At 52.5% G+C, this 27,910-nt stretch overlaps 1 protein-coding gene across 4 annotated transcripts in view; it reads left to right on the top strand.

Moving 5' to 3' along the window:
• The window catches only part of PDE2A (phosphodiesterase 2A), a 758,587-nt gene that overhangs the window by 680,912 nt on the left and 49,765 nt on the right, over positions 1 to 27,910 (top strand). For all 4 annotated transcript variants that reach the window (XM_073661082.1, XM_073661081.1, XM_073661080.1 and 1 more), the window contains 12 exons: positions 4,083 to 4,146; positions 7,002 to 7,080; positions 7,233 to 7,410; positions 7,514 to 7,626; positions 7,711 to 7,788; positions 9,736 to 9,858; positions 13,981 to 14,051; positions 21,416 to 21,538; positions 21,969 to 22,056; positions 22,148 to 22,195; positions 22,322 to 22,396; positions 22,498 to 22,597. In XM_073661082.1, the coding sequence (XP_073517183.1) occupies positions 4,083 to 4,146; positions 7,002 to 7,080; positions 7,233 to 7,410; positions 7,514 to 7,626; positions 7,711 to 7,788; positions 9,736 to 9,858; positions 13,981 to 14,051; positions 21,416 to 21,538; positions 21,969 to 22,056; positions 22,148 to 22,195; positions 22,322 to 22,396; positions 22,498 to 22,597 (1,140 nt within the window). The remainder of the gene's footprint in view (positions 1 to 4,082; positions 4,147 to 7,001; positions 7,081 to 7,232; positions 7,411 to 7,513; positions 7,627 to 7,710; positions 7,789 to 9,735; positions 9,859 to 13,980; positions 14,052 to 21,415; positions 21,539 to 21,968; positions 22,057 to 22,147; positions 22,196 to 22,321; positions 22,397 to 22,497; positions 22,598 to 27,910) is intronic.

Below are 27,910 nucleotides of genomic sequence, written 5' to 3'. Positions count from 1 at the left end.
TATGCCATGATTTAGCAGCAGTCATCGGTGCAGGTGCAGCATTGGCAGTGACTGGAGTATAACACATGATTTAGTAGCAGAGTCATTGGTGCAGCTTTGGCAGTGACTGGAGTGTATGCCCTGATTTAGCAGCAGTCATCGGTGCAGGTGCAGCATTGGCAGTGACTGGAGTATAACACATCATTTAGCAGCAGAGTCATTGGTGCAGCTTTGGCAGTGACTGGAGTGTATGCCATGATTTAGCAGCAGTCATCAGTGCAGGTGCAGCATTGGCAGTGACTGGAGTATAACACATGATTTAGTAGCAGAGTCATTGGTGCAGCTTTGGCAGTGACTGGAGTGTATGCCATGATTTAGCGGCAGTCATCGGTGCAGGTGCAGCTTTGGCAGTGACTGGAGTATGTGCCATGATGTAACTCATGATGAAGTTACTTGTGGAGATTTAACCCTTCGCATAGCAGCTTCCTGTCATTGATGGATCGCAGCGTGGCGCACACGTCCTGCACTCTGCCAGGGCTCCGCCGGCTGCGGTTGCTCTTTGGCGCTGACTCTCATCGCAGGTTGTTATTTGCTCTGCAGCCGCGGCCGAGTCTACAGCTTATTGGAGAAGTTTAATCTGAGCTGATATTTGGTTTTTGGCCCTCGAGCGTCAGCGCGGACGTCCCCGGTGTAATAAGCCCTCAGCATCCGCTCCTGAGAAGTCCGACCGCTCCTCGTACAGTGGCTTTATGAGATAACGGTGCCAGCAGCGCTATATACAGGAGCTGCGCTCACACCGAGGTCTGTGCTCCCACGCCGCCGAGGTCTGTGCTCCCACGTCCCCGAGGTCTGTGCTCCCACGTCCCCGAGGTCTGCGCTCCCACGCCCCCGAGGTCTGTGCTCCCACGCCCCCGAGGTCTGCGCTCCCTCGCCCCCGAGGTCTGCGCTCCCATGCCCCCGAGGTCTATGCTCCCTCGCCCCCGAGGTCTGCGCTCCCACGCCCGCGAGGTCTGCGCTCCCACGCCCGCGAGGTCTGCGCTCCCACGCCCGCGAGGTCTATGCTCCCTCGCCCGCGAGGTCTGCGCTCCCACGCCCGCGAGGTCTGCGCTCCCACGCCCGCGAGGTCTGCGCTCCCACGCCCGCGAGGTCTGCGCTCCCACGCCCGCGAGGTCTATGCTCCCTCGCCCGCGAGGTCTGCGCTCCCACGCCCGCGAGGTCTGCGCTCCCACGCCCCCGAGGTCTATGCTCCCTCGCCCGCGAGGTCTGCGCTCCCACTCCCGCGAGGTCTGCGCTCCCACGCCCCCGAGGTCTGTGCTCCCTCGCCCCCGAGGTCTGCGCTCCCATGCCCCCGAGGTCTATGCTCCCTCGCCCCCGAGGTCTGCACTCCCACGCCCGCGAGGTCTGCGCTCCCACGCCCCCGAGGTCTGCGCTCCCTCGCCCCCGAGGTCTGTGCTCCCACGTCCCCGAGGTCTGCGCTCCCACGCCCCCGAGGTCTGCGCTCCCATGCCCCCGAGGTCTATGCTCCCTCGCCCCCGAGGTCTGCGCTCCCACGCCCGCGAGGTCTGCGCTCCCACGCCCGCGAGGTCTGCGCTCCCACGCCCCCGAGGTCTGCACTCCCACGCCCCCGAGGTCTGCGCTTGCCGCCATTGTGGGGATCTGCTCTGGATCGGCCATTTGAAGTTGAGAGGGGATCTTCTGACCGTGTAAACCTGGGTGACTGCCGGTAAATGAGCGTCCATGTCATCAGCGGGTCACAATGGCGGCACAGTGATACGGCGAGAGGGGACTTCAGACGTCGGCAGGACTTTCTGTTGTTCTCACAGGACAGCGCCTGAAATCCAGGACTGTACCGGTCTGCAAAAAAAGAATTTGTCTCACCGGAGAAGTCAGTAGGTAGGCCCCTCCGAGCCTGTAGGCATCGCTGGTCACATATGGAGCGAGGCCATCGGCTTCCCTGTCCTCCCACAGTATCACCCAGTCCAGCCATTGTCAAGACACCAGGGGGGACAGGTCCACCATAATATGCCCTGGTAGCTCGTCTACCACTCCAGCAACTGAGTCATCCGTCATCGCCTGCGCCTCTTGGATGGGACATAAGCTGGGGATATAGCAGGACACCGCTGTGGCCCCTGACCTGTAGTGGGGTCATCAGTCATCAGTCGGCATCTCTTCAGCATCCCCCCGAACTTCCGTCATGGCCATGGAGGTTGAAGCATCTTCACCAGGAGGTGGACGGGCACCTGTGCAGCACTGATCCAACAACTTCCAGCGATCTACATGGCACCGGCCGGCGGTCGATGGGTCACTTACCTTTCATTTTATTGCCATTTTCTCCCAAAATATTCAAGAGGCTCATGGACTCCTGGAAGTGTGAGCAAATCTCTGCGGCCCAACAAATCCGTCCAGAAATGAGAAATTCTAGAAGGCTTCTTGTGTCTCGGGGAAGAGGGGACAGTGGTGTTGACTGGGTCGAGAACAGTCACAGAGGGGTGTGGACTGGTCAGTGCCAAACATTTCTGGCGGCTCATAGAGCAAGGGTAACCCTCTCGTGAACACCAACTTCCAAAAGTTTGTCAAGTGTGTTCATGGCATCGTGAAGGGAAGCAGGAGATCTGGAGCTCTGCACCGGGACAGCGGGAACCCCGACCACGAGCAGAGATATGTGAGAAGAAGAAGAGTTCCCCTTTAAGAGAAGAAAACCTGATTCGGTTCCTAAATAGAACAAGTTATCACATCAGTCATTTCAGACAATTACGGACGTTTCGCCGAGGAGTTTTCTGACTCATTCCTAAATCCAATTCCCACATGAATCCCGTGGGAGCCTCCGTCTCCTCATGTTGTGTGACGTGCGATCTGCAGCTGCGGAGGGTCTGGTGAACATATGACTTTAGGGGAAATCGCAGTATTCACACCACGTCAGTCACGTAGGGGAGATATCCAATATTGGAAAAATTCGGGGTCTTAAAGGGGAATCTCGGCAGTTCAAGGGGAGGGTTTGTAAGCTGAGACATTGGCGTTTCCAAAGTTCATGGTGCAGTAAAGCCCACCTGACATAACAGACTGGAAATGTCCAACACAATTTAAGGGGTTACGTCTCTCCTTGTGGAGAGTGACTTGCCAGTGTAAGGAGACTTGTAGGCCAGGCAATGCTCCACTGGGAAATTAAATATGCAAATTGCCTCTTCAGAGAGGAAGAGGACTAGAACTCTAGTGCCGCCTATTGGAAGTAGCAATCCTAAAAGTCAATATCAACCCTTTAAAGAGCCTTGCCACATGACTTAAGATAAAAGCCAAGCAAGAATTTCAATTTCCAGACACATGTTTCGGGGTGTTTGCCCCTCCTCAGTGTCATGCAGCCAAACCAGATCTCATGTTTTGCACTGATGAGGAGCATACACATCGAAACATGTCTGCAAATTGTGATTCTGGTTTGACTTTTTATCATTTATTTATTCCTATTACTTATTTTTTACCTTTTTTTGTCTGTGTCTGTTTATATTACATTTTGTGCTTTTTTTAATGATTTTTCTTAATGAAAATAGTAAATTGTTTGTAGTTTTTTTTTTTTTCCAAGTTGTTTTCAAGAAGGTAATTTAGTGTAAGGCCTCTTACTACTTGCGGTTTCCGTTTGCGACTTAAAATTAGTTTCATTTTTCTTGGTTCCCACCACAAGCATTAGACCCCTCCAGGTTGCGGTCAAGGTCTGGGGGGGGGGACACACACGTACCACGAGGGGTCTCTAACTTGTCCATTTACTCTCCTGGCCCTGATATTTGGTGACAATATGTTATCAGTATCTTGAGGGTCCTTATATGAAGTGTGGGGGAGGGTAAATGACAACCACTCGAGACACATTCCTGGCTCAGAGCTGTTGTTGTTATTTTTGGTTTGTGAATAGACCAAAGAAATCATATTATATTATATTTGAACCGCGCCAACCGTGATTGGGGGACCCAGCCGATAGCTGTTGCTTAGGCTTTGGGGCATGGTAATAATCTGAGTGGATCCATAATGGATTTTGAAGATTTATAGAGCCGATCCTCCCGCACTGATGATGTCACTGTTCATGATGAAGTCACACATTTTGATTTTTTTTTTCCCAGATGACGTATCGGTTCTGCTTCAGGAAATTATAACAGAAGCTCGAAACCTCAGCAATGCGGAAATGTACGTACTGCTCCAGCCACCATCATCCTGTAGACCCAGTGATCCACTCAGGCCCCTCTTGTTTTCACAGATCATATTTTAGATCTTTCTAGGATCCCGATGAATCGGTCTTGCGGATGTTGCCCTGAGTTTAGCTTTATCTCTCCAGGGTTGGGGTTCGGTAATCCTTGTAGACCTTGTCAGGGATTTTGATTTGCAGCTTTTGCCCATTATCTGGTTCTCAGTTCCTTATCCAGGATCTGGTTTTGTAGGTCTTACCTAGGATCTAATCTCAGTTCCAGGTCTTGAAGACTTTTTCCAGGAACTGACCTCTGTAGGTCTTATCCAGATTCTGTTTTTTTTAGGTCTGGTCTATTATCTTGTCGTAAAGTCCTGACTTTGGATTTGTGCTTGCATACCCTGATCCAGGATCTGGTTTTGTAGGGCTTTTCTAGGATGTGATCTCAGGGCCTAGTTTTCTAGTCTTAGCATAAGATCTCACCTCCTCCAGGATACATTCTTGAAGGTCTTGTATTGGATCTTGCCTCATAGCCCTAACTCTGTATACTAGGAGTTGTTGAGTTTCTGCAATTGAAAACTGACCAGAACTCTTGTAGACCTTCCCTAGCCTCAATCTTGTAAATCTTGTCTGGGTTGAGTCTCATAGACCTTGTCGTGGCTTGGCCCCTGGGACCGTGTGCGGGCTTGGCCCCTGGGACCATGTGCGGGCTTGGCCCCTGGGACCGTGTGCGGGCTTGGCCCCTGGGACCGTGTGCGAGCTTGGCCCCTGGGACCATGTGCGGGCTTGGCCCCTGGGACCGTGTGCAGGCTTGGCCCCTGGGACCTCTTCCGGGCTTGGCCCCTGGGACCTCTTCCGGGCTTGGCCCCTGGGACCTCTTCCGGGCTTGGCCCCTGGGACCTCGTCCGGGCTAGGCCTCTGGGACCTTGTGCGGGCTTGGACTCTGTGCAGGCTTGGCCCCTGGGACCTCTTCCGGGCTTGGCCCCTGGGACCTCTTCCGGGCTTGGCCCCTGGGACCTCGTCTGGGCTAGGCCTCTGGGACCTTGTGCGGGCTTGGACTGTGTGCAGGCTTGGCCCCTGGGACCTCTTCCGGGCTTGGCCCCTGGGACCTCTTCCGGGCTTGGCCCCTGGGACCTCTTCCAGGCTTGGCCCCTGGGACCTCGTCCGGGCTAGGCCTCTGGGACCTTGTGCGGGCTTGGACTGTGTGCAGGCTTGGCCCCTGGGACCTCTTCCGGGCTTGGCCCCTGGGACCTCTTCCGGGCTTGGCCCCTGGGACCTCGTCCGGGCTAGGCCTCTGGGACCTTGTGCGGGCTTGGACTGTGTGCAGGCTTGGCCCCTGGGACCTCTTCTGGGCTAGGCCCCTGGGACCTCTTCCGTGGCTAGGCCCCTGGGACCTCTTCCGGGCTAGGCCCCTGGGACCTCTTCCGGGCTTGGCCCCTGGGACCTCTTCCGGGCTTGGCCCCTGGGACCTCTTCCGGGCTTGGCCCCTGGGACCTCGTCCGGGCTAGGCCTCTGGGACCTTGTGCGGGCTTGGACTGTGTGCAGGCTTGGCCCCTGGGACCTCTTCCGGGCTTGGCCCCTGGGACCTCTTCCGGGCTTGGCCCCTGGGACCTCTTCCGGGCTTGGCCCCTGGGACCTCGTCCGGGCTAGGCCTCTGGGACCTTGTGCGGGCTTGGACTGTGTGCAGGCTTGGCCCCTGGGACCTCTTCTGGGCTAGGCCCCTGGGACCTCTTCTGTGGCTAGGCCCCTGGGACCTCTTCTGGGCTAGGCCCCTGGGACCTCTTCTGGGCTAGGCCCCTGGGACCTCTTCTGGGCTAGGCCCCTGGGACCTCTTCTGGGCTAGGCCCCTGGGACCTCTTCTGGGCTAGGCCCCTGGGACCTCTTCTGGGCTAGGCCCCTGGGACCTCTTCTGGGCTAGGCCCCTGGGACCTCTTCTGGGCTAGGCCCCTGGGACCTCTTCTGGGCTAGGCCCCTGGGACCTCTTCCGGGCTAGGCACCTGGGACCTTGTCCGAGCTAGGCCCCTGGGACCTCGTCCGGTATCACACCAGACACATCTTGGCTTAGATTAATTATAGACCTAGTGTAGAATCATCCTTCTATATCCCATCCAGGGTCATTTTTGAAGATCTTGTCCTGGCTCGGTCTTGTAGACCTTGTCCTGGCTCGGTCTTGTAGACTTTGTCCTGGCTCGGTCTTGTAGACCTTGTCCTGGCTCGGTCTTGTAGACCTTGTCCTGGCTCGGTCTTGTAGACCTTGTCCTGGCTCGGTCTTGTAGACGTTGTCCTGGCTCGGTCTTGTAGACCTTGTCCTGGCTCGGTCTTGTAGACCTTGTCCTGGCTCGGTCTTGTAGACCTTGTCCTGGCTCGGTCTTGTAGACCTTGTCCTGGCTCGGTCTTGTAGACCTTGTCCTGGCTCGGTCTTGTAGACCTTGTCCTGGCTCGGTCTTGTAGACCTTGTCCTGGCTCGGTCTTGTAGACCTTGTCCTGGCTCAGTCTTGTAGACCTTGTCCTGGCTCGGTCTTGTAGACCTTGTCCTGGCTCGGTCTTGTAGACCTTGTCCTGGCTCGGTCTTGTAGACCTTGTCCTGGCTCGGTCTTGTAGACCTTGTCCTGGCTCGGTCTTGTAGACCTTGTCCTGGCTCGGTCTTGTAGACCTTGTCCTGGCTCGGTCTTGTAGACCTTGTGCTGGCTCGGTCTTGTTTACATGGTTGTCTCAGAGATCTCGACCTGGATTGGAATCTGTCCTTGTAGACTATTTGATCTGTTTCTTGTAAAACCCTTCTGGGGACCCTCCTAGTTTGCAATGATGAAGGATCTGGGGATGGTTTCCTTGCATTATAACCTCTCTCTTCCTGTAGATGTTCTGTTTTCCTTCTCGAGAGACACAGCCACGAACTCGTTGCCAAAGTCTTTGATGGAGGAGTCGTGGATGATGAGGTGTGTCCAGATGATATAATACAATCTACCTATTATTCGTTATTGATTGTAGCAGCGCCCCCTCTCAATGAGGAGGAGCCCTAACATCCTTACTTCAGTGTATGGTCCTGAGTACAATGATGGGAGTATTCCTTTCTACATTCTGTTTCCAGAGCTACGAGATAAGGATCCCAGCGGATCAGGGCATCGCTGGACACGTAGCAACAACCGGCCAAATCCTGAACATTAAAGATGCTTATTCACATCCCTTGTTCTACCGCGGAGTGGACGACAGCACTGGATTCAGGACCAGGAATATCCTGTGTTTCCCCATTAAGAATGAGAGTAACGGTGCGTGCAAACCACTACTACCCCCATTCTTCTCTGGAGGGTTGGGACATTTAGATATCCTACTGTATCATAGAGAATTGATAACCAGTCCCTCGTCCCGCAGAGGTCATCGGAGTGGCGGAATTGGTCAACAAAATTAACGGACCCGGGTTCACCAAATTCGATGAAGACTTGGCGACCGCCTTCTCCATTTACTGCGGCATCAGCATCGCTCATGTAAGATCCGACCACTCCGGTGTGAATAGTGTGGACGTCTGGAGCGATTCGCTGGTACTAATCTGTCACCTTTCCTTCCATCAGTCGCTGCTGTATAAACAGGTCCATGAAGCTCAGTTCAGGAGTCACCTGGCAAACGAGATGATGATGTATCACATGAAGGTACTGCAGTACTACTATATAGGTGGCACCTTCATTGCTTATAGATGCTGCTAAAGGAATGGGAAGAAGCAACCGGAAGACTCATTAGGGACCATGACAGACCTGTCCAGGGTCCGGCTCATGGCTGGTCCAGGGTCCGGCTCAAGGCTGGTCCAGGGTCCGGCTCACGGCTGGTGCAGGGTCCGGCTCACGGCTGGTGCAGGGTCCGGCTCACGGCTGGTGCAGGGTCCGGCTCATGGCTGGTGCAGGGTCCGGCTCACGGCTGGTGCAGGGTCCGGTTCACGGCTGGTGCAGGGTCCAGTTCACGGCTGGTGCAGGGTCCGGCTCACGGCTGGTGCAGGGTCCGGCTCACGACTGGTGCAGGGTCCGGCTCACGGCTGGTGCAGGGTCCGGCTCACGGCTGGTGCAGGGTCCGGCTCACGGCTGGTGCAGGGTCCGGCTCACGGCTGGTGCAGGGTCCGGCTCACGGCTGGTGCATGGTCCGGCTCACGGCTGGTGCAAGGCCCGGCTCACAGCTGGTGCAGGGCCCGGTTCACAGCTGGTGCAGGGTCCGGTTCACGGCTGGTGCAGGGTCCAGCTCACGGCTGGTGCAGGGTCCGGCTCACGGCTGGTGCAGGGTCCGGCTCACGGCTGGTGCAGGGTCCGGCTCACGGCTGGTGCAGGGTCCGGCTCACGGCTGGTGCAGGGTCCGGCTTACGGCTGGTGCGGGGTCCGGTTCTCGGCTGGTGCAGGGTCCGGCTCACGGCTGGTGCAGGGTCCGGCTTACGGCTGGTGCGGGGTCCGGTTCTCGGCTGGTGCAGGGTCCGGCTCACGGCTGGTGCAGGGTCCGGCTCACGGCTGGTGCAGGGTCCGGCTTACGGCTGGTGCGGGGTCCGGTTCTCGGCTGGTGCAGGGTCCGGCTCACGGCTGGTGCAGGGTCTGGCTCACGGCTTGTGCAGGGCCCGATTCATGGCTTTTGCAGGGCCCGATTCACGACGGCTCCAGGGCTTCTGTATTTCCTGTTAGAAGGACTCCGAGAGCCTGAGCCCCTTTCTCCTGGTGCCACCATACCAACGGGAAATGAAATTCTTCATCATAATTCCCATGGACCAATTTATTGCTTCAAAAAATGTTCTAAAACTTTCTGATAAACTTTGAGAGATTTCCTTAGACAGGAAGTTTTTTCAGTCCAGTCTAAACTATTTTGTGGATGAGTAAACATTTAAGAAGACGTGCAACCATCGAGGCAGCCGTCCACACAGCAGAAATCAAATCTCTGCCCACTGCGATAACTCCCACATTTTAGTGCACAGATCTCCCCCTTCCCTCAAGACATTTTAATTCCACCCCATTTTCAGGGTTTGCCGTCACTGAACGAGAACAACACTCCTGTTTCCATTCAGAGGCAGTAATCCTGTGCACAGCTCATCCTGGGTACAATGCTGAGCGAAACACATCATCCGCAGTGACACTAACCTCTGCTGGTTTGTTACAATGTATCAGTCCGGAGACCGCAGAGCATTGTCTGCACTGATACAGTTGTATCCCCTTCAGCGGGTACAGGATTAATGTTCCTAAATAGATACGAGAACCTTCTCATTCACTGAGATCTCAAAATGGCCCAGAAATTAAAAAAGTTTATTCCAAATATAAAACTCGGATCCCTTTAATATAAAATGGCACTTTTGGTCTCAGTATTTGGTGCCGGGGATCGTACTTGGCGTTTTGCTGTGGACCCCGCAACCTCCTGACATTGTCACGACACACGTATTCACGCACCAGGGCCCGGGAATGTCTACCGCCCCTGCAGTGTAAAGTATTAGGGATAGCTTGGCGCAGTTGTTGTCACCCGGTCACATGACCTGTGCAGGAGGCAGTGTGACATCATCAGTGGGGATCTTCTATGGGATCTTCAGCGACACGTTTGTCCTGGTCACATAATGATCTGCACGTCGTTATCTGTTCCAGGTCTGTGATGAAGAAGCCAAGAAACTGGAGAGTGACGGGATCCCCGCAGTCTCCACAATTGATCCCAATTTTGCAAATTTCACCTACACCCCCCGATCCCTCCCCGACGATGACACAGCTGTGGTGAGTCCGTGGGGAAGGCAACCAGCAAGGCGATCTGCATGTAACCAGTACACCCCCATATAACCAGTACACCCGCATATAACCAGTACACCCCCATATATAATCAGTACACCCCATATATGATCAGTACACCCCCATATATAATCAGTACACCCCGTATATAACCAGTACAGCCCCATATATAACCAGTACAGCCCATATATAATCAGTACACCCCCATATATAATCAGTACACCCCATATATAACCAGTACACCCCCATATATAATCAGTACACCCCCATATATAACCAGTACACCCCCATATATAACCAGTACACCCCCATATATAATCAGTACACCCCCATATATAACCAGTACATCCCCATATATAACCAGTACACCCCATATATAACCAGTACACCCCCATATATAACCAGTACATCCCCATATAACCAGTACACCCCCATATATAACCAGTACATCCCCATATATAACCAGTACACCCCCATATATAACCAGTACACCCCCATATATAACCAGTACGCCCCCATATATAACCAGTACGCCCCCATATATAATCAGTACACCCCCATATATAATCAGTACACCCCATATATAACCAGTACACCCCATATATAATCAGTACACCCCCATATATAACCAGTACACCCCCATATATAACCAGTACACCCCCATATATAATCAGTACACCCCCATATATAACCAGTACATCCCCATATAACCAGTACACCCCCATATATAACCAGTACACCCCCATATATAACCAGTACACCCCCATATATAACCAGTACACCCCCATATATAACCAGTACGCCCCCATATATAACCAGTACGCCCCCATATATAACCAGTACATCCCCATATAACCAGTACACCCCCATATATAACCAGTACGCCCCCATATATAACCAGTACACCCCCATATATAACCAGTACATCCCCATATAACCAGTACACCCCCATATATAACCAGTACACCCCCATATATAACCAGTACACCCCCATATATAACCAGTACACCCCCATATATAACCAGTACGCCCCCATATATAACCAGTACGCCCCCATATATAACCAGTACGCCCCCATATATAACCAGTACACCCCCATATATAACCAGTACACCCCCATATGTAACCAGTACACCCCCATATATAACCAAACGCCCCCTTATATAAAAAATACACCCCCATATATAATCTGTTCACCCCCATATATAATCTGTACAATATATCCCATATATATAACCAATACACCCCTACATATAACAAGTACACTCCCTTACAGTCATCGCCGAAAGTGTTGGCACCCTTGAAATTGTTCCAGAAAATGAAGTATTTCTCCCTGAAAATTATTACAATTACATGTTTTCTTATATACACCTTTATTTCCTTTGTGTGTATTGGAACAACACAAAAAAAAACAGAAATAAAAGGCAAATTGGACATAATTTCACACAAAACCCCAAAAATGGTCCGGACAAAATTGTGGATAAACAACTTTGTTTCCAGCTTGTGATGCTTGTTCAAACTTACCTGTAGAAAGTAACAGGTGTGGGCAATATGAAAATCACACCTGAAACCAGATAAAAAGGGGAGAAGTTGATTCAATCTTTGCATTGTGTGTCTGTGTGTGCCACACTAAGCATGGAGAACAGAAAGAGGAGAAGAGAACTGTCTGAGGACTTGAGAACAAAAATTATTCAACAACATCAACAATCTCAAGGTTACAAGTCTCCAGAGATCTTGATGTTCCTTTGTCCACGGTGCACAACATAATCAGGAAGTAGCTAATCTCCCTGGACGTGGACGGCAGAGAAAAACTGATGAAAGGAAAGTCCAGATGGTGGATAAGCAACCACAATCAAGGTCCAAGGAAATTCCAGCTGTCCTGCAGGCTCAGGGTGCATCATTGTCAGAGCAACCTACCCGTCCACATGTGAATGAAATGAAACGATATGGCAGGAGACCCCAGAGGACCCCACTGCTGACACAGAGACATAAAAAAGCTAAACTGCAGTTTGCCAAAATGTACGAGAGTAGCCAAAATCCTTCTGGGAAAGCGTATTGTGGACAGATGAGGCCAAGATAGAGCTTTTTGGTAAAGCACATCATTCTACTGTTTACAGAAAATGGAATGAGGCCTACAAAGAAAATAACACAGTACCTACAGTCAGATATGGTGGAGGTTCAAAGATGTTTTGGGGTTGTTTTGCTGCCTCTGGCACTGGGAGCCGTGAGTGTGTGCAAGGTATCATTAAATCATGAAGATTACCAAAGGATTTTGGGTTGCAATGTAGTGGCCAGTGTCAGAAAGCTGGGTGTGCGTCCTAGGTCATGGGTCTTCCAGCAGGACAATGACCCCAAACATACTTCAAGAAGCCCCCAGAAATGGATGGAAACAAAGCGCTGGAGAGATCTGAAGTGGCAGCAATGAGTCCGGATCTAAATCCCATTGATCACCTGTGGAGAGATCTTACAATTACTGTTGGGAGAAGACGTCTTCACATATGAGAGACCTGGAGCAGATTGTAAGAAGAGTCCAAGATCCCAGCTGAGGAGTAAGAAGCTGATGGTTATAGGAAGTGATTGCAGTTATTTATTATAAAGGGGCAGCTAAATATCAAGTGGAGGATGCCAACAATCCTCTCTGGTTTATTTTTGGGGTTTTGTGAGAAATTATGTCCAATTCGCCTTTTTTCTCAGGTTTTTTGTGTTGTTCCAATAGACACAAATTAAATAAACCTGTGAATAACAAAACATGTGGAATTGTGATAATGTTCTGGGAGAAATACTGCATTCTCTGGAACAATTTCAAGGGTGACAACACTTTCAGCCACGACTGTCTATAACCAGATCACTCTCTCATTTCTGATTACTGGCATGAATTATGATCTGTATCCACAGTGTAGAATACAGCATCGCCCTCTAGTGGAAATGACACAAAATTCACTTGTCATTATAAGTAACATCACATAAAAATACTACAAAGTGCACAAGAAAGTGTGTAATATCAGCGCTATAGAGCGCACACATAATGATACTATGTAGAATACAGATACTGCTATAAAGTGTGTAATATCAGCGCTATAGAGCGCACACATAATGATACTATATAGAATACAGATACTGCTATAAAGTGTGTAATATCAGCGCTATAGAGCGCACACATAATGATACTATATAGAATACAGATACTGCTATAAAGTGTGTAATATCAGCGCTATAGAGCGCACACATAATGATACTATATAGAATACAGATACTGCTATAAAGTGTGTAATATCAGCGCTATAGAGCGCACACATAATGATACTATATAGAATACAGATACTGCTATAAAGTGTGTAATATCAGCGCTATAGAGCGCACACATAATGATACTATGTAGAATACAGATACTGCTATAAAGTGTGTAATTTCAGCGCTATAGAGCGCACACATAATGATACTATGTAGAATACAAGTAATCCTGCCGTGAAGTGTCCAGTATCGGTGATTAGAGTGCACATGATGGCACTATATAAAATACAAATAGGGTCTAAAGTGTTGAATATCAGTGTTATACAGTGTACACAGTATAGTACACAGATATTACCGCCATAAGGTGTCCCATATCAATGTTATACAGAGTGCGCATGATAGTACTCTAAAGTACATAAATAATACCGCCATAATGTGTAATCATTCTTATTCAGTGTTCACATATAAGTATTGTAGAGTATAGAAATAATTCTGCCGTAAACTGCTGAAATTCCAGCGCTGAAAGGTGTAAACTCATTAAAACTATGAAGTGCACAGATGATACCGATACAATGCACATAAAAGTCTACTATGACTATGCGCTCTACCCTTATAACACCGCCATACTCTGCTCCAATAATGATAATGAAATATACCATCGTTCTGAAAATCACAAATATCAGCCCTTCTGGTTCCTCCCCCGTTGTGTGATGGCCGGGTGTCTCACGGGTCAGCACAAGCCTCAGTGTCGCCTTGGTTTTCCACTGCTTCTCAGGTTTTTAGATTGCCAGCTCTTGGGTCGGTTCTCCCTCATATGTGACATTACAGGTCTGTGTTTTATACGTATTATTTATTTTGTGTCCATGTCGCCCCCTGCAGGCCACTCTCAGCATGTTTGAAGACATGGGCTTCATCAGCAACTACAAGATCGACCGGATGACACTGATCAGGTCTGTATTATGCTGACATGTCAGGAGAACTGTGAGGGGGAACTGTGAGGGGGAGAACTGTGAGGGGGAACTGTGAGGGGGAGAACTGTGAGGGGGGGAGAACTGTGAGGGGGGGAGAACTGTGAGGGGGGGAGAACTGTGAGGGGGGAGAACTGTGAGGGGGGAGAACTGTGAGGGGGGAGAACTGTGAGGGGGGGAGAACTGTGAGGGGGGAGAACTGTGAGGGGGGGAGAACTGTGAGGGGGGGAACTGTGAGGGGGGGAGAACTGTGAGGGGGGAGAACTGTGAGGGGGAGAACTGTGAGGGGGAGAACTGTGAGAGGGAGAACTGTGAGGGGGGAACTATGAGGGGGGAGAACTGTGAGGGGGGGAACTGTGAGGGGGGAACTGTGAGGGGGGAGAACTGTGAGGGGGGAACTGTGAGGAGATCTGTAAGGGGGAACTGTGAGGGGGAGAACTGTGAGGGGGGAGAACTGTGAGGGGGGAGAACTGTGAGGGGGGGAGAACTGTGAGGGGGGGAACTGTGAGGGGGGGAGAACTGTGAGGGGGGGAACTGTGAGGGGGGGGGAACTGTGAGGGGGGGAGAACTGTGAGGGGGGAGAACTGTGAGGGGGGGAGAACTGTGAGGGGGGAGAACTGTGAGGGGGGAGAACTGTGAGGGGGGGAGAACTGTGAGGGGGGAGAACTGTGAGGGGGGGAGAACTGTGAGAGGGAGAACTGTGAGGGGGGAACTGTGAGGGGGGAGAACTGTGAGGGGGGGAACTGTGAGGGGGGAACTGTGAGGGGGGAGAACTGTGAGGGGGGAACTGTGAGGAGATCTGTAAGGGGGAACTGTGAGGGGGAGAACTGTGAGAGGGAGAACTGTGAGGGGGGAACTGTGAGGGGGGAGAACTGTGAGTGGGGGAACTGTGAGGGGGGGAACTGTGAGGGGGGAGAACTGTGAGAGGGAGAACTGTGAGAGGGAGAACTGTGAGAGGGAGAACTGTGAGGGGGGGAACTGTGAGAGGGAGAACTGTGAGAGGGAGAACTGTGAGGGGGGGAACTGTGAGGGGGGGAACTGTGAGGGGGAGAACTGTGAGGGGGGGAACTGTGAGGAGATCTGTAAGGGGGAACTGTGAGGGGGAGAACTGTGAGGGGGGGAACTGTGAGGGGGGGAACTGTGAGGGGGGAGAACTGTGAGGGGGGGAACTGTGAGGGGGGAACTGTGAGGGGGGGAACTGTGAGGGGGAGAACTGTGAGGGGGGAACTGTGAGGAGATCTGTAAGGGGGAACTGTGAGGGGGAGAACTGTGAGGGGGGGGACTGTGAGGGGGGAACTGTGAGGGGGGAGAACTGTGAGGGGGAGAACTGTGAGGGGGGAACTGTGAGGAGATCTGTAAGGGGGAACTGTGAGGGGGAGAACTGTGAGGGGGGGGACTGTGAGGGGGGGAACTGTGAGGGGGGGAACTGTGAGGGGGGAGAACTGTGAGGGGGAGAACTGTGAGGGGGGGAACTGTGAGGGGGGAGAACTGTGAGGGGGAGAACTGTGAGGGGGGAACTGTGAGGAGATCTGTAAGGGGGAACTGTGAGGGGGAGAACTGTGAGGGGGGGGACTGTGAGGAGATCTGTAAGGGGGAACTGTGAGGGGGGGGACTGTGAGGGGGAGAACTGTGAGGGGGGAGCAGTGAGGAGATGTGAGGAGATGTGAGGAGATCTGTAAGAGGGAGCTGTGAGGAGATCTGTAAGAGGGAGCTGTGAGGAGATCTGTAAGGGGGAGCTGTGAGGAGATCTGTAAGGGGGAACTGTGAGGAGATCTGTAAGGGGAACTGTGAGGGGAGCTGTGAGGGGGAGCTGTGAGGAGATCTGTAAGGGGCAATTGTGAGGGGGAGCTGTGAGGGGAGCTGTGAGGAGATCTGTAAGAGGGAGCTGTGAGGGGAAGCTGTGGGGGGAGCTGTGAGGAGATCTGTAAGGGGGAACTGTGAGTGGGAGCTGTGGGGGGAGCTGTGAGGAGATCTGTAAGGGAGATCTGTAAGGGGGAGCTGTGAGGAGATCTGAAAGGGGAACTGTGAGGGGGAGAACTGTGAGGAGATCTGTAAGGGGGAGCTGTGAGGAGATCTGTAAGGGGGAGATGTGAGGGGAGAGCTGTGGGGGGAGCTGTGAGGAGATCTGTAAGGGAGATCTGTAAGGGAGATCTGTAAGGGGGAGCTGTGAGGAGATCTGTAAGAGGGAGCTGTGAGGAGATCTGTAAGGGGGAGATGTGGGGGGAGCTGTGAGGAGATCTGTGAGGAGATCTGTGAGGGGGAGCTGTGAGGAGATCTGTGAGGGGGAGCTGTGAGGAGATCTGTAAGGGGGAGATGTGGGGGGAGCTGTGAGGAGATCTGAAAGGGGAACTGTGAGGGGGAGAACTGTGAGGAGATCTGTAAGGGGGAGCTGTGAGGAGATCTGTAAGGGGGAGATGTGAGGGGAGAGCTGTGGGGGGAGCTGTGAGGAGATCTGTAAGGGAGATCTGTAAGGGGGAGCTGTGAGGAGATCTGTAAGGGGGAGCTGTGAGGAGATCTGTAAGGGAGATCTGTAAGGGGGAGCTGTGAGGAGATCTGTAAGAGGGAGCTGTGAGGAGATCTGTAAGGGGGAGATGTGGGGGGAGCTGTGAGGAGATCTGTGAGGAGATCTGTGAGGGGGAGCTGTGAGGAGATCTGTGAGGGGGAGCTGTGAGGAGATCTGTAAGGGGGAACTGTGAGGAGATCTGTAAGGGGGAGCTGTGAGGAGATCTGTAAGAAGGAGCTGTGAGGAGATCTGTGAGGGGGAGCTGTGAGGAGATCTGTAAGGGGCAATTGTGAGGGGGAGCTGTGAGGGGAACTGTGAGGAGATCTGTAAGAGGGAGCTGTGAGGGGAAGCTGTGGGGGGAGCTGTGAGGAGATCTGTAAGGGGGAACAGTGAGGGGGAGCTGTGGGGGGAGCTGTGAGGAGATCTGTAAGGGAGATCTGTAAGGGGGAGCTGTGAGGAGAGCTGTAAGAGGGAGCTGTGAGGAGATCTGTAAGGGGGAGATGTGAGGGGAGAGCTGTGGGGAGAGCTGTGAGGAGATCTGTAAGGGGCAATTGTGAGGGGGAGCTGTGAGGGGAACTGTGAGGAGATCTGTAAGAGGGAGCTGTGAGGGGAAGCTGTGGGGGGAGCTGTGAGGAGATCTGTAAGGGGGAGCTGTGAGGGGGAGCTGTGGAGGGAGCTGTGAGGAGATCTGTAAGGGGGAGATGTGAGGGGAGAGCTGTGAGGAGATCTGTAAGGGGGAGCTATGGGGGGAGCTGTGAGGAGATCTGTAAGGGGGAGCTGTGAGGAGATCTGTAAGAGGGAGCTGTGAGAAGATCTGTAAGGGGGAGATGTGAGGGGAAGCTGTGGGGGGAGCTGTGAGGAGATCTGTGAGGAGATCTGTGAGGGGGAGCTGTGAGGAGATCTGTGAGGGGGAGCTGTGAGGAGATCTGTAAGGGGCAATTGTGAGGGGGAGCTGTGAGGGGAACTGTGAGGGGAGCTGTGAGGAGATCTGTAAGGGGGAACTGTGAGGAGATCTGTAAGGGGGAGCTGTGAGGGGGAGCTGTGAGGAGATCTGTAAGAAGGAACTGTGAGGAGATCTGTGAGGGGGAGCTGTGAGGAGATCTGTAAGGGGCAATTGTGAGGGGGAGCTGTGAGGGGAACTGTGAGGAGATCTGTAAGAAGGAGCTGTGAGGAGATCTGTGAGGGGGAGCTGTGAGGAGATCTGTAAGGGGCAATTGTGAGGGGGAGCTGTGAGGGGAACTGTGAGGAGATCTGTAAGAGGGAGCTGTGAGGGGAAGCTGTGAGGAGATCTGTAAGGGGGATCTGTAAGGGGGAGCTGTGAGGAGATCTGTAAGAGGGAGCTGTGAGGAGATCTGTAAGGGGGAGATGTGAGGGGAGAGCTGTGGGGAGAGCTGTGAGGAGATCTGTAAGGGGCAATTGTGAGGGGAACTGTGAGGAGATCTGTAAGAGGGAGCTGTGAGGGGAAGCTGTGGGGGGAGCTGTGAGGAGATCTGTAAGGGGGAGCTGTGAGGGGAGAGCTGTGGAGGGAGCTGTGAGGAGATCTGTAAGGGGGAGCTGTGAGGGGAGAGCTGTGGAGGGAGCTGTGAGGAGATCTGTAAGAGGGAGCTGTGAGGGGGAGCTGTGGAGGGAGCTGTGAGGAGATCTGTAAGGGGGAGCTGTGAGGGGAGAGCTGTGGAGGGAGCTGTGAGGAGATCTGTAAGAGGGAGCTGTGAGGGGGAGCTGTGGAGGGAGCTGTGAGGAGATCTGTAAGGGGGAGATGTGAGGGGAGAGCTGTGGGGAGAGCTGTGAGGAGATCTGTAAGGGGGAGCTATGGGGGGAGCTGTGAGGAGATCTGTAAGAGGGAGCTGTGAGAAGATCTGTAAGGGGGAGATGTGAGGGGGAGATGTGAGGGGAAGCTGTGAGGAGATCTGTGAGGGGGAGCTGTGAGGAGATCTGTGAGGGGGAGCTGTGAGGAGATCTGTAAGGGGCAATTGTGAGGGGGAGCTGTGAGGGGAACTGTAAGGGGGAACTGTGAGGAGATCTGTAAGGGGGAGCTGTGAGGGGGAGCTGTGGGGGAGCTGTGAGGAGATCTGTAAGGGGGAGCTGTGAGGAGATCTGTAAGGGGGAGATGTGAGGGGAAGCTGTTGGGGGAGCTGTGAGGAGATCTGTGAGGGGGAGCTGTGAGGAGATCTGTGAGGGGGAACTGTGAGGAGATCTGTAAGGGGCAATTGTGAGGGGAAGCTGTGGGTGGAGCTGTGAGGTGGAACTGTGAGGAGATCTGTAAGGGGGAACTGTGAGGAGATCTGTAAGGGGCAATTGTGAGAGGGAGCTGTGAGGGGAGCTGTGAGGAGATCTGTAAGAGGGAGCTGTGAGGATATCTGTAAGGGGGAGATGTGAGGGGAAGCTGTGGGGGGAGCTGTGAGGAGATCTGTGAAGGGGAGCTGTGAGGAGATCTGTAAGGGGCAATTGTGAGGGGGAGCTGTGAGGGGAACTGTGAGGAGATCTGTAAGGGGGAGCTGTGAGGAGATCTGTAAGGGGGAGTTGTGACGAGATCTGAAAGGGGGAGCTGTGGGGGGAGCTGTGAGGAGATCTGTAAGAGGGAGCTGTGAGGAGATCTGTAAGGGGGAACTGTGGGGGGAGCTGTAAGGGAGATCTGTATGGGGGAGCTGTGAGGGCAGTTGTGAGGGGAACTGTATGTGGTAGCTGTATGGGGAAACTGTGAGGGCAGTTGTGAGTGGAACTGTATGGGGAAACTGTGAATGGGAGCTGTGGAGGGAAGCTATGAGGGGGAACTATGAGGGGGAGCTGGGAGGAGATCTGTAAGGGGGAACTGTGAGGAGATCTGTGAGGGGGGGCTGTGGGGGGAACTTTAATGGAGATCTGTATGGGGGAGCTGTGAGGGCAGTTGTGAAGGGAACTGTATGTGGGAGCTGTATGGGGAAACTGAGGAAGGAACTGTGGGGGGAGCTGTGAGGTGGAGTTATGAGGAGATCTGTAAGGGGGAACTGTGATGAGATCTGTAAGGGGGAGCTGTAAGGGAGATCTGTATGGGGGAGCTGTGAGGGCAGTTGTGAGGGGAACTGTATGTGGGAGCTGTATGGGGAAACTGTGAGGGAGGAACTGTGAGGGGGAGCTGTGGAGGTGAGGTGGGAGGGGAAGCTGTGAGGGGGAGCTGTGAGGAGATCTTTAAGGGGGAGCTGTGAGGAGATCTGTAAGGGGGAGATGTGAGAGGAAGCTGTGGGGGGAGCTGTGAGGAGATCTGTGAGGGGGAGCTGTGAGGAGATCTGCGATGGGGAGCTGTGAGGAGATCTGTGAGGGGGAGCTGTGAGGATATCTGTAAGGGGGAGCTGTGAGAGGGAGCTGTGGGGGAGCTGTGAGGAGATCTGTAAGGGGGAGCTGTGAGGAGATCTGTAAGGGGGAGATGTGAGGGGAAGCTGTGGGGGTAGCTGTGAGGAGATCTGTGAGGGGGAGCTGTGAGGAGATCTGCGATGGGGAGCTGTGAGGAGATCTGTGAGGGGGAGCTGTGAGGATATCTGTAAGGGGGAGCTGTGAGAGGGATCTGTGAGGGGGAGCTGTGAGGAGATCTGTGAGGGGGAACTGTGAGGAGATCTGTAAGAGGGAGCTGTGAGGATATCTGTAAGGGGGAGCTGTGAGAGGGAGCTGTGAGGGGAGCTGTGAGGAGGTCTGTGAGGGGGAACTGTGAGGAGATCTGTAAGGGGCAATTGTGAGGGGAACTGTGAGGGGAAGCTGTGGGTGGAGCTGTGAGGTGGAACTGTGAGGAGATCTGTAAGGGGCAATTGTGAGAGGGAGCTGTGGGGGGAGCTGTGAGGAGATCTGTGAGGGGGAGCTGTGAGGATACTGTAAGGGGGAGATGTGAGGGGAAGCTGTGGGGGGAGCTGTGAGGAGATCTGTGAGGGGGAACTGTGAGGAGATCTGTAAGGGGCAATTGTGAGGGGAACTGTGGGGGGAGCTGTGAGGAGATCTGTAAGAGGGAGCTGTGAGGAGATCTGTAAGGGGGAGCTGTGAGAGGGAGCTGTGAGGGGAGCTGTGAGGAGGTCTGTAAGGGGGAGCTGTGAGAGGGAGCTGTGAGGGGAGCTGTGAGGAGGTCTGTGAGGGGGAACTGTGAGGAGATCTGTAAGGGGCAATTGTGAGGGGAACTGTGAGGGGAAGCTGTGGGTGGAGCTGTGAGGTGGAACTGTGAGGAGATCTGTAAGGGGGAACTGTGAGGAGATCTGTAAGGGGCAATTGTGAGAGGGAGCTGTGGGGGGAGCTGTGAGGAGATCTGTGAGGGGGAGCTGTGAGGATATCTGTAAGGGGGAGATGTGAGGGGAAGCTGTGGGGGGAGCTGTGAGGGGGAGCTGTGAGGAGATCTGTAAGAGGGAGCTGTGGGGGGAGCTGTGAGGAGATCTGTGAGGGGGAGCTGTGAGGAGATCTGTAAGGGGGAGATGTGAGGGGAAGCTGTGGGGGGAGCTGTGAGGAGATCTGTGAAGGGGAGCTGTGAGGAGATCTGAAAGGGGGAGCTGTGGGGGGAGCTGTGAGGATATCTGTAAGAGGGAGCTGTGAGGATATCTGTAAGGGGGAGATGTGAGGGGAGAGCTGTGGAGGGGAGCTGGGAGGGAAGCTATGAGGGGGAGCTGTGGAGGGGAGCTGGGAGGGAAGCTATGAGGGGGAGCTGTGGAGGGGAGCTGGGAGGGAAGCTATGAGGGGGAGCTGTGGAGGGGAGCTGGGAGGGAAGCTATGAGGGGGAGCTGTGGAGGGGAGCTGTGGAGGGGAGCTGGGGGGGGGATCTGTGAGGATACTCCTCCATCTTCTGTCAGTTGCTGTTTGAATATTGATTAATGGTTGGACATCTCTGTGCCTTTAGATTTTGCCTTATGGTGAAGAAGGGGTACAGAGACCCCCCGTATCACAATTGGATGCATGCGTTCTCTGTGTCACACTTCTGCTACTTGCTCTACAAGAACCTGGAACTGATCAATTATCTGGAGTAAGTGGCGTCCCCTATAATGTGCCCGTTCTGTTGCCACCACTAGATGGAGCCACATTGCGGTCTTATCCTAGAGGTGACACATACTGTACTACCACTAGATGGAGCCATATTGTGGTATTATCTACAGGTGACACATACTGTCTTACCACTAGATGGAGCCATAGTACAGAGTGTTATTCTGGAGGTCCCATATCTTGTGCTACCAGTAGATGGAGACATAGTGTTGTTTTTTCCTAGTGGCGACACATAATGTACTACCACTAGATGGAGCCATAGTACAGAGTGTTATTCTGGAGGTCCCATATCCTGTTCTACCTCTAGGTGGCGATGTGGCACATGCCACTTTTTGCCATTTATATGGAGTTTTGTCAATTTTCGTGATTTCTTGTCTTTTTTTTTTCTCTTACTTTTCTTTTGGCTTTTTCAGGGATATTGAAATTTTTGCCTTGTTTGTGTCGTGTATGTGCCACGATCTGGATCACAGGGGGACTAACAATTCCTTCCAGGTGGCCTCGGTAGGTTTCCTCGTTCCTCGGATCCTCCTGGTCGGCATCTACATCTCAACCCTCTAAGTTTCCAAATAAACGTTTCCTTCTTTCCATCTAGAAATCGGTTCTTGCGGCTCTGTACAGCTCCGAGGGCTCCGTAATGGAGGTGAGTGGCTGAGACTCCCACATCCGGCCCATAGGATGGGTCTTAAAGGATTATAAATGCAGCTCTGGGTGTGACTAGAGTCAGGATATGAACCGTAATGACGAGGATTCTGTCTTCTTCCCGCAGAGACATCACTTTGCTCAGGCCATCGCCATCCTCAACTCACAGGGGTGTAACATCTTCGAACAGTTTTCAAGAAAGGTGAGAAAAGATGAACCCTAGAAATCCCCGGGGGTCTCAGCGAGGGGATGCGGACACTTTGATGTCCTGATGATGCCGTTTTCTTGTGTCTCCCCCTACAGGATTATCAGAGGATGTTGGACCTCATGCGAGAAATCATCTTGGCCACAGATTTGGCGCATCATCTGCGTATTTTCAAAGAGCTTCAGAAAATGGCGACTGGTGAGCGCAGAGCCCCCCGGCTGTCAGCTGAGTGTAATAATCACATACATGAATCCCAGAAGACTTTAAATCAGGAGAAAAGAGTCTCCCGCAGCCCACTAGAGGGCGCACGCTCATCCATTAGATTCAAGCGCTTAGGCTTGGCTCTTCCCGATTGGTGCGGTGGCAATGAGATTGTGGAGGTGATGTCTGCTGTGTAATGTCCCAGGGGCTAGTAATGGGGGGGCGTCTATCAGACACCCCAATTACTAAACTCGGAGTCAAAAGTAAGAAGCAAACACACACAAAAGTCTTTTATTTGTAAAAATGTCTCCCCGACAAATTCCCTGTTTTACCCATTTATTATAAAAAATAAATAAAAAAGTAATCCACAGGGTCCGGCGTAATCCAAATGGAGGTCCCACGACGATCCCCGTCTTTTTCATCCAGTGTATTGAGCTCTGTAGACTGGAGCAGCAGCCACCATCCTCCATTTGGATTACGCCGGACCCTGTGGACTACTTTTTTTTTGGTAATAAATGGGTAAAAGAGGGAATTTGTCGGGGAGAGATTTTTACAAATAAAGGACTTTTGTGTCTGTGTGTTTCTTACTTTTGACTATGGGGTTAGTAATGGGGATGTCTGACAGATGTCTCTTAATTACTAACCCCTGGGCTTGATGTCAGCTGATATCAACCCCAAAACCATTACCCCAATTACCAACGCACCAAGGCAATCGGGAAAAGCTGAGGCTAAGCACCAGAATTGGGCCAGCTGAGGACTGGTGTTATTAGGCTAGGAAGGGGCCAATATCCATGGACCTTCCCAGCCTATTAATATCAGCCCATAGCTGTTTGCTTTGCCTTAGCTGGTTAATAAAAATAAGGGGGACCCCACGTCGTTATTTCAGGGTCCCCCTAATTTTTAATAACCAGCAAAGGCAAAACAGAAAGCTGTAGGCTGATATAAATAGGCTGGGAAGGTCCATGGATATTGGCCCCCTTCACGGGTCAAATCTCTGTATTATCCACTTTTGGGTCTTTTTTACATAAAAAAAACAGTTTGAGTGTGTCGCTCACTGTTCAGCCCCAAATATATCTATTTAAAAAAGTCTGGTATACCCCAGTAAATTATAACTGTGGTTTTGCAGTTCCACGGGTCAAATCCCTGTATTATCCTGCTTTTGGCCTGTTTTACGTAAAAAAAAAACCAGTAATATTTTCTCCCTGATTGTTCAGATTATTTAAAAGCGTCAGGTGTAGGCCAGAGAACTAGAACTGTGGTTTTCCTCTTCCACGGTTCTAATCTCCTTTTTATTACCCTTTTTCCATTGATAGTGCGAGTGTAAGCTATTTTACTTCATTTACAATGGGCAAGGCGCGTGGCAAGGGACGTGGAACTGGACGTTCTGGTGATGGTGCGTGCAGAGGACGGGGCCGTGGCCAAGGTGAAAATGTGCCACAACCAACAGCCACATCTTCTCGCTCCCACTTCTTGACCGAATTTACTAGGGAAGCACAGAACAACACCAGTATTGCGAACTGATCAGTGTGAACAGGTTATTAATTGGATAGCAGATAATACTTCCAGTTACCTGGGCACCACCACCTCCGGTCTGTCTTCCACACGGTCAAATCTTAGTAGCCGTGAGTCTCGACCGCATACTCCTCCTCACCCTGATGCTCCTTCCTCCCACCATGCCGAGTGTCGTCAGACAGCAAGTGATCCCACACTTGGACACTCTGAAGAGCTGTTCACTGGTCCATTTCCATATTTGTGCCCCTCGCCTGCTCCGCTTGAAGTGGTGGAAGAGGAGATCCCATGTAGCAATGCCCAAATATTTTAACAGCCACGGCTACAGGAAGGCGACGTTGGCAATCTGTCACAAGAGGTGGACGATGACGAGACACAATTGCCAGGAAGTGAGGAGGAGGATCGTGGTGCGCAAGTGGAAGAGGAGGAGGTGGTGGATGATCTAGTAACTGACCCAACGTGGAAGGAGGACATGCAGAGTGAGGCCAGCAGCACACAGGGGGAGGGAGGCAGAGTACCCCAACAGGCAGGAAGAAGCAGTGTGGTGGCTGCAGACAGAAGGCAGGCAACCGTTCCCCGTAACACCAACACGAGGGACGTTGCCAGTACAACCGGTAGGTCTTCCAGAGTCTGGAATTTTTTTAAAGACTGCTGATAACCCCAAAAAGGCAGTTTGTACCACCTGCCAGGCCAGCATCAGCAGGGGTGACAAAACTACCAGCCTGACCACCACCAGCATGATCAGGCACATGGCAGCAAAGCACCCGACTTTGTGGGGCGAACCCCAGGGTTCACGACCAGTGTCAGCGGGTGTCACCACTGCTTCTTCCACTGTTGTGCGTGCAATAGAACCCCCTGTTGTGCGTGCAAGGCAATCCCCTGTCCATACTGCATGTAAAGATGCCCCCTCCTCTCAGTCTTCACTTGTTATGGCAGTTTCTCAAGAAACAGCATCAACGTCCACGTCCCACCGCAGCGTTCAATTGTCCATATCCCAGACCTTTGAAAGAAAGCGGAAATTCGCAGCTAACGCCCCACAGGCCACAGTCCTAAATTCGCACATTTCACGACTGCTTGCGTTGGAAATGCTGCCTTTTAGGCTGGTGGAGACGGAATCCTTCCACAACCTTATGGCGGTGGCCGTCCCTCGGTACTCGGTCCCCAGCCGACACTATTTTGCCCGGTGTGCCATCCCCACACTACACAAGCACGTGTCCCAAAGCATCTGCCGTGCCCTCAACAACGCAGTTACTGGGAGAGTCCACCTGACAACGGACACGAGGACAAGTGCTTGTGGCCCGGGACGGTACATCTCTCTGACGGCACACTGGGTAAACATAGTGGAAGCCGGGACCCAGTCGGACCTTGGGACGGAACACATCCTCCCCACACCGAGGATTGCGGGCCCTATGTCAGTCAGAGTTGCCCCCACAGTGTACAGCTCCTGTGCATCCTCCTCCTCCTCCTCATCATGTTCAGCCTCCATTTCAGATATCACCACATCAGTTACAAGCTGGAAGCACTGCAGTACTCCCTCCGCCAAGCGGCAACAGGCTGTGCTGAAACTCATAAGCTTAGGTGATAAACCTCACACTGCTTGTGAGTTGTGGACAGCTGTGAAAGAGCAGGCAGATCTGTGGCTGAGACCGCTGAACCTACATCCCGGCATGGTCGTGTGTGACAATGGCCGTAACCTGGTGGCGGCTCTGAGGCGAGGTGAGATCACACACGTACCATGCCTGGCTCATGTGCTTAGCCTCGTCGTTCAGCGGTTTCTTAAATCGTGCCCCGAGTTGCCAGATCTGCTCGTCAAAGTACGCCGCCTGTCAGCTCATTTTCGCAAGTCGGCTACAGCTTCCGCCGCCCTTGCTGTGTTGCAGCAGCGTTTGCAGCTTCCGTCTCACCGACTGGTATGTGATGTCCCCACACGTTGGAACTCTACCCTCCACATGTTGCAAAGGATTTGTGAGCAGAAGAGAGCAGTTGTGGAGTACCAGCTGCAACAAGGCCGTCGATATTCAGGTCAGACTCCACACATAAGACCTCAGGAGTGGACCTGGATGTCTGACATATGTACCATCCTGACAAACTTTGAGGAGGCCACCAAGATGGTGAGTGGCGATGACGCCATCATTAGTGTCAGCATCCCACTTGTCTGTCTTTTGCAATGCTCTCTGCAGAGAATTAAAGAGGAGGCATTGCAGCCAGAGTATGATGAGATGGATCAAGAAGCCGTAGTGGGCGATTACACACAGCCCAGCCTAATCTCATCCCAATGTGCATTGGGGGACAATGAGGGAGAGGAGGAGGAGAAGGAGGAGGAGGAAGAACAGGAGCTGGTATCATGCGCTATAGACGGTAGTACCTGTACAACTGTCATACAGTCGGTTCAGCGTGGGTGGCCTGAGGACAGGGGGGAGGAGGAGGAGGAGGAGAGCATGGTCAGTCGTCATCTTGGTGAGGACACGGAAGTCTTGGCCGTTACCATTCTGGCACGCATAGCTGACTTTATGTTACGCTGCCTTAACCGTGACCCTCGCGTTGTCTCAATGTTGGGTGACAGTCAATACTGGTTGGTGACACTTTTAGACCCCCGCTACAAGGAGAACTTTCACTCTCTTATTCCTGTGGTGGAGAGGTCTACAAAAATGTGGCAGTACCAGAAGGTCCTTGCTGCAGAACTGTTAAAAAAATTCCCATCTGAACACGCTAGCGGCAGAGGTCACAGTTCGTTGACCAACCAAGGCGTACAGGCGAGAGAGATGCAACTCCAATCCAGCAGAGGCAGGGGAACACTGTCAACGTTCTGGGACAGTTTTCTGAGACCCGCCCAGCTTACAGGCCCTGAGGCGCGGGGTACTCTCACAAGGAATGGAAAGTTTCAAAAGATGCTGATGGAGTACCTTGCCGACCGTACCAGCGTCCTCTGTGATTCCTCTGTGCCTTTTAATTATTGGGTATCCAAGCTGGACACTTGGAATGAACTCGCTCTGTACGCCTTGGAGGTCCTGGCCTGCCCTGCCGCTAGTGTGTTATCGGAGCGTGTTTTTAGTGCCGCTGGGGGAATTATAACTGATAAGCGCACTCGCCTGTCAACTGACAATGCTGACAAGCAGACCCTTATCAAAATGAACAAGGGCTGGATTGGGCCAGACTTCTCATCACCACCAAATGACAGCAGAGTAACATAAAGTCAAATCCACTGTGTTATTTCGGGAGGTGTATTTCCATGCACCGCTTCACACCCACACATGGGTATACGCTTCCTCATTTTGGCTGTTATTTGCTCTTCTCCTTATCCTCAGCCTCTATATCACCAGGGTGACCGTGGTCCGTGTTGCCAGCATTGCAAGTTCCTCCGTCCTAATTTTTGGCAGCTTTTGCTTGGAAGGCATAGACAAAGACTATGGGAGACCCACTCCCCAATAATGGGAATAATGTTTTTAAGATGCTGTACTGTATGGCTCTTGTAAGGGGCATTAAAACCGTCTTGTTAAGCTACTGCGACCTCCACCACTTTTCCAAGGGGCATTGAAATGTTGTTTTTAATTACCTCTAATCTCCACGACTCTTCCAACGGGCATTGCATTTCCTCCTAATTTTAGTCAGCTTTTGCTTTTCAATGCAAAGGCGAAAACTAAGGGAGACCCACTCCCCAATAATGGGTAGAAGGTTTTTAGTACGCTGTAATCCACGTCTGTTTCAAGGGGCATTGCAGTTCCTCATAATTTTTGGAAAGCCTTCCATTTACTGCTTAGGCCAACAGTGCACAGGAGACCCAGTTGCTATAAATGGAAAAAA

The sequence above is a fragment of the Phyllobates terribilis genome, unplaced genomic scaffold (genome assembly GCF_046119375.1).
Source record: "Phyllobates terribilis strain yellow unplaced genomic scaffold, ASM4611937v1 Scaffold_2__4_contigs__length_985480577, whole genome shotgun sequence".
NCBI classification, from domain to species: domain Eukaryota; kingdom Metazoa; phylum Chordata; class Amphibia; order Anura; family Dendrobatidae; genus Phyllobates; species Phyllobates terribilis.
The sequence above is the reverse complement of the archived record's forward strand: the minus strand, read 5'-3'. Positions and strand labels throughout refer to the sequence as shown.